Source organism: Carlito syrichta, unplaced genomic scaffold (genome assembly GCF_000164805.1).
Source record: "Carlito syrichta isolate Samal-C Ts95f unplaced genomic scaffold, Tarsius_syrichta-2.0.1 Scaffold305729, whole genome shotgun sequence".
NCBI lineage: Eukaryota > Metazoa > Chordata > Mammalia > Primates > Tarsiidae > Carlito > Carlito syrichta.
The window spans coordinates 354,748-361,018 of record NW_007249825.1 but is presented as its reverse complement, the minus strand read 5'-3'; the positions used below and the strand labels follow the sequence as shown (position 1 = coordinate 361,018).

General features: G+C 43.6%; 1 protein-coding gene across 1 annotated transcript in view; it reads left to right on the top strand.

Annotated features, from left to right (window-relative positions):
- Positions 1–6,271, top strand: part of ABRAXAS2 (abraxas 2, BRISC complex subunit) — a 40,443-nt gene that overhangs the window by 13,111 nt on the left and 21,061 nt on the right. Inside the window, exon 4 of the mRNA XM_008062505.1 lies at positions 5,109–5,175. Within this exon, the coding sequence (XP_008060696.1) occupies positions 5,109–5,175 (67 nt within the window). The remainder of the gene's footprint in view (positions 1–5,108; positions 5,176–6,271) is intronic.

Sequence of the window (6,271 nt, the reverse complement as noted above, 5' to 3'; positions counted from 1 at the left end):
CGGAAGGCTGAGGTGGAAGGATCGCTGGAGCCCAGCAGGCCGAGGCTGCAGTGGCCGGGAACGGCCACTGCACTCCAGTCTGGACAACAGAGTGAGACTCCAACTCAAAAAAAAGATAGTAGTCCTCCCCTTATCCTTGGGGAATACGTATGAAGACCCTCAGAAACCATGGATAATACGGAACCCTATCTATATGTACTATAGTTTTTCATGTATATGGAGCTATGATAAAATTTAGCCCTTTGCTCTCAGAGAAATCTCGTGAATCAACTACCAGCAACTTGACCACATTTTTTTTTACAAAATAGTGAAAAATGAATCACTTCATATTAAATAGTGTAGCGTTGAACCAGTAATTTTATTGTGATGATATTTGGCTTATAATGGAATTTTGGACATTGTGGAATGTATTTATGACAAAAAATCAAAATTTTATAATCTTATATTTCTCTAATGTTTGGCAGCAATCTACCTTCATTTATTTATTTACTTATTTATTTATTTTTGAGTTGGAGTCTCGCTCTGTCGCCCAGGCTAGAGTGCAGTGGCACACTCACAGCCACCACAGCCTCTACCAACTGGGCTCAGGTGATCCTTCCATCTCAGCCTTCCAACTAGCAGGAACTACAGGCATGTGCTACCATGCCTGGCTTTTTTTTTATTATTATTATAGAGATGAGGTCTCACCAAGTTGCTCAGGGTTATCTCGAACTCCTGACCTCAGGCAATCCTCTCGCCTCAGCCTCCCAAAGTGCTGGAATTACAGGCTTGAGCCACTGTGCCTGACCTTACCTTCCACTTTAAAAGTCTCTTTCTTTTAAGGCTACAGTAACTTGCTTATCTGTCTTTTCAAGTTATGCCATATGATATAAACGGTATATCCACAGCTGCCTTTCTTACCCAAACGTTTTTTATCACTACATTCTGTTTCAAGATAGTGTCAGCACCACTGTGAAACCACTTCACACTTTTTCTTTCTACATATTGCCAGCTGATTTTTTAAAAATGTATATCTCAGTATATATTCCATCTCTTTGCTTTTTCATGCATTTTGATGGAAAACTCCAAGGAAACATGCATTTTTTAAACATTTGCGCTGGCATAAGTTTGTCCTGTATAATTCCTAATGATCTCTGTCTGTCCCCTTAGAGGGGACATCAAGTGGTTTGCCAGATTTACAACGTCCCCTTAGAGGGGACATCTGAGTACAAATGGTTAATTTATAAATTAGGCACTGTGAGGTTAAAAATTACTAATAATAAAATAGAACAATTATAACAATATACTGTAATAAAAGTAATGTGAATGTAAGGTATCTTTATCTCCTTTTCCCTCTCCCTGTTCCTCAAAATATTTTTGGACCCCAATTAGTGGAGGGTAGCCGAAATCTCAGAGAGTGAAACTGAAGTTAAGGAGACTACTGTATACATTAGTTCGTATTATAACCAACTGAAGGACAGAAAGAGAAGGAAATAGGAAAAGAAACATTCAGAAAGGAGAAAGCAAACAATCTAGAGAGAGATCTGGAGGGAAGAGAAGAGTGAAGTAGAAAAAGTCCAGTATCTCTCACTTACCTGACTTATTCTCAAACCACTACTCAGGACTGTAATGGTTCTTTCTCAGCCCCAAACTCTTCCACCTCGTGACTGGAATGATGATTTCAACTCTGTGTTTCAGCTGGCCACTGTGGCTCACACCTGTAATCCCATTGCTTTGGGAGGCCAAGCAGGAGGATTACTTGCGGCCAGGAGTTCAAGGCCAGTCTGGGCAACATAACAAGAACCTGTCTCTACAAAAAGTTTTAAAATTAGCTTGGCATGGTGGTATGTGCCTGTAATCCCAGGTATTCGTAAAGCTGAAGTGGGAGGATTTCTTTTTTTTGTTGTTGTTGAGTTGGCGTCTCACTCTGTCACCCAGACTGGAGTGCAGTGGCCGCTCCTGACCACCGCAGCCTCGACCTGCTGGGCTCCAGCGATCCTTCTGCCTCAGCCTTCCAAGTAGCCAGAATTACAGGCATGCTCTACCACGCCCGGCTGATTTTTTGATCTATTGTAGAGATGAGGTCTCACTGCCCAGGCGGGTCTCGAACCCACGGGCTCAGGCAATCCACTCACCTCAGCCTCCCAAAGGCGTGGGATTACAGGCTGAGCCACCGAGCCTGGCTGGGAGGATTTCTTAAGCCTGGGAGTTCCAGGTTACATTCAGCTATAATCATACCACTATACTTCAGTCTGGGCAACACAGTGAGAGATTGTCTCTAAAAAATAAAAATAGGCCGAGCTCAGTAGCTCACACCTGTAATCCCAGCACTTTGGGAGACCAAGTTGGAGGATTACTTGAGCCCAGGTGTTTGAGAACAGCCTAGGCAACATAGGAAGACTTCATTTCTACAAAAACTAAAAAATTTAGCTGGCCATGGTGGTGCACACCTATAGTCCCAGCTAATGAAAGGCTGAGACAGAAGGGTTGTTTGAGCCCAGGAGTTCAAGGTTGCAGTGAGCCATGATCATGCCACTGCACTTCAGTCTGTGCGACAGAGTGAGGCCCTCACTAAATATAAAAAATAAAATAATAAAAATAAAAAACTCTGTGTTCCCTAAAACTTCCTGCAACCCTACTTCTTACTCTTTCCCAAAAGCCAGGCCGGTACTTTCCTTCAGTGCTCCCCACACGAGTCCTGTCAATTCAGTGTTCTTGATCAACACTTCCTTCCCTAAAGCTCACCCGTCCCTTCGGCTTGGCTGCTTCTCCTGTGTGGTCCCTGCAGCTTTCACCCTGACCACTCTCCTTTCTCTACTGGACCATACACCAATCCCCTTGCGCCCACAAACCCCCGGGACTTGTCACAAGCTCACCCCTCACACATTCCCCGCTCCTTATTATTTCAGAGGATTGTCATCATGCAAGATTGCTGCCGTAAATGAAGCCAGAAATTGCGTAGAACCTCACCTCTTTTAGATTTACACATAACTGAAGAGGGTTGGGGAAGCAAGATAAGCAACCAACAGTTCATTTGAAAAGAATCGTAGAGCATATGAAATGATTCAGGCTTTGGTCCACACATTGCCTCCTCTGTCTGGTCTTTGAAAGTGCCTATTTTAGTCCTGACTGTCCAGAGCTGCTCTAGGTGTGTTCTGCCTCACCCTTCTGAGGAATTCCTTAAGATATTGTTAGCAAAGTAATACCAAAGCCAGGATTTAACTGAGTTTAAATTAGGGATTCATACTTCTTAGAGATGAAAGAAACCTTGGAAATATCTGTCTACTCCAACATCCTTATTATGCAAAAAAGGAAATAGAGGCTAAATAGGTTAAGTGATTTACCCGATACCCCATATCATTCAGTGAAAAGCGGAACTGGGACTGGAGGTGGTATCGTTCAGTGTTTGTTGCCGTACCTTGCACTCCTTCCTGTCTTAGAAGGCCTGGGATTATAGTGGTGGCAGGAGAGGGAATGGATAGCATTCCCAAACCCACGACCAGTGTGAGAAAAGGCCTGCACGTCATTCCACCTGAATCACATCATCACACTTGAATCACATCATGCAATCCTGGTCACAGTACTGTTTTGGAGGTGCTTTAGGTTTGAAGCTAGCCAGACCTGGCTTCAGATTCCCCAGCCCTTCTGTCTAGCTCTATGATTTGGGGCAAGTCATTTAGCTTCAGGGTCTTTATCTCCCAAATTGGGAATAAAACTTGTTGAATTGTTGGGTCGAAGTAATACCTCCCAGTGTTCAGGCAAGAATGAAATGAAATAACACGAGAAAGCATGCAGCTGAGTGTCCAATTAAGCATTCAACAGATGTTCATTTCCCTTCTTCATTTCTCAGAAAATGAGCTGCTACATTATCTTTTTTCTTTTTCTTTCTTTTTTTTTTTTTTTAAAATGGAGTCTCACTCTGTCACTCAGCCTGGAGTGCAGTGACATACTCACGGCCACCGCAGCCTCGACCTGCTGGGCTCAGGCAGTCCTTCTGCCTCAGCTTTCCAAGTAGCTGGAACCACAGGCGTGCACCATCACATCCAGCTAATTTTTCTTCATTTATTGTAAAGATGGGGTCTTACCAAGTTGTCCAGGCTGATCTTGAACCCGTAGGCTCAGACAGTCCTCTCACCTTGGCCTCCCAAAGTGCTGGGGTTATAGGCATGAGCCACTGTGCCTGGCCCATTATCTTTTTTAAGTAATTGATACTTAGAAACAAAGAAAAGATGCCACAGCCATTTGAAACCACACATTTTGTAATTGCTATCCGTACCTCCCACATATGGAAGTAATATCTTTTGAATGTAGCAATCTCTTGAGTATTATTTGATGCAAAAAATACCTTGTATCAGAAAAGCATTTAGACTGATTTCTCTTTATATATATATTTTTGTGTGTAGGAGTCACTCTGTCACCCAGGCTGGAGTGCAGTGGCACACCTACCACCACCACAGCCTCAACCTGCTGGGCTCAGGCAATTCTTCCGCCTCAGCCTTCCACATAACCGGAATCACAGGTGTGCCCCACCATGCCCAGCTAATTTTTATTTTTTTATTTTTAAATTTTTTTATTTTTTGAGTTGGAGTCTCACTCTGTCGCCGAGGCTGGAGTGCAGTGGCACACTCACGGCCACCACAGCCTCAACCTGCTGGGCTCAGGCAATCCTTCCGCCTCAGCCTTCCAAGTAGCTGGAACTATATAGGCACATGCCACCACGTCCGGCTAAATTTTTGATTTATTGTAGAGATGAGGTCTTGCCAAGTTTCCCCGGCTGGTCTTGAACCCATAGGCTCAGGCAGTCCTCTTGACTCAGCCTCCCAAAGTGCTGGGTTTATAGACGTGAGCCACCGCACCCAGCCAATTTTTATTTATTTATTTATTGTAGAGACAAGATCTCGCCAAGTTGCCCAAGCTGGTCTCGAACCCCTGGGTTCAGGCCATCCTCTCTCCTCCTCCCAAAATGCTGGGATTACAGGCATGAGCACCACACCCAGCTTTCTTTATATATCTACTGAAAGCAAGTGATTATATCTTTATTAGGGTTAGATTCCCTACAAACATGTAACTAAGTACATCCATGTTATGATACTATGTGATTTTAACAATTTTTTTTTCCTCTTAAACAGTTTTTATGACTATGCAAGCAAAGTTAATGAAGAGAGTTTGGACCGGATTCTTAAAGATCGGAGAAAGGTATGTTCTGTTTTTCACCCAGTCTGATTTGGAAATTGTTCCTTATTTTATTACTCGAATTTTTTTTTTTTTTTTTTTTTTTGAGTGGGAGTCTTACTCTGTCTCCAGAGTGGAGTGCAGTGGCACAATTATGGCTACTGCCACCTTGACTTGCTGAGCTCAGGTGATCCTTCTGCCTCAGCCTTCCAAGTAGCTGGGACTACAGATGTGCACCACCACGCCTGGCTAAATGTTTTATTTATTGTAGAGACAGAGACCAGGTCTCACTAAGTTGCCCAGCCTGGTCACAAAGTCCTGGGCTCAGGCAATCCTTCCGCCTCAGCCTCTCAAAGTGCTGGGATTACAAGTGTGAACCACTGCGCCTGGCCATTATTTCCTCAACTTAAAGCCAGGCAGGAGGAAGACAATTGCGGTGGCTCATACCTATAATGGCAGGAACTTGGGTGACTGAGGCAGGAGGGTCACTTGAGCCCAGAAGTTCAAGACCAGCCTTGGCAGTATATCGAGACCCTATCTTGTATATTTAAAAAAAATAAAATAAAACAACAAATATAAATAAACGGGTGTAAAATGGAACAGTGAAATTTGTTGTTAACACGCAAGAGTACTATTAAGTAGATTCTTTTTTTTTTTGAGTCGGAGTCTCACTCTGTTCCTCAACTGGAGTGTGGTGGCATGTTCACGGCAACTGCAGCCTCGACCTACCTATTGGGTTCAGGTGATCCTTCCACCTCAGCCTTCCAAGTAGCTGGAATCACAGGCAGGTGCCGCCACATCCGGCTAATTTTTTTATTTTTGTAGAGTCAAGGTCTCACCATGTTACTCAGGCTGGTCTTGAACCCCGGAGCTCAGGATATCCTCTCGCCTCTGCCTCCCAAAGTGCTGGCACTACAGGCTTGAGCCACCACGCCCATCTATTTAAGTAGATTTTTTTTTTTTTCTGGGTGGAGTCTCCCTTTCTATTTCTCCACTTATTTCGATCTCATTCAATTCCTCTCAAACGTGTTATAGGTTATTTTTTTGTTTTTGTTTTTTGTTTTTGTTGTTTTTTTTTTGAGTTGGAGTCTCACTCGGTCGCCCAGACTGGAGTGCAGTG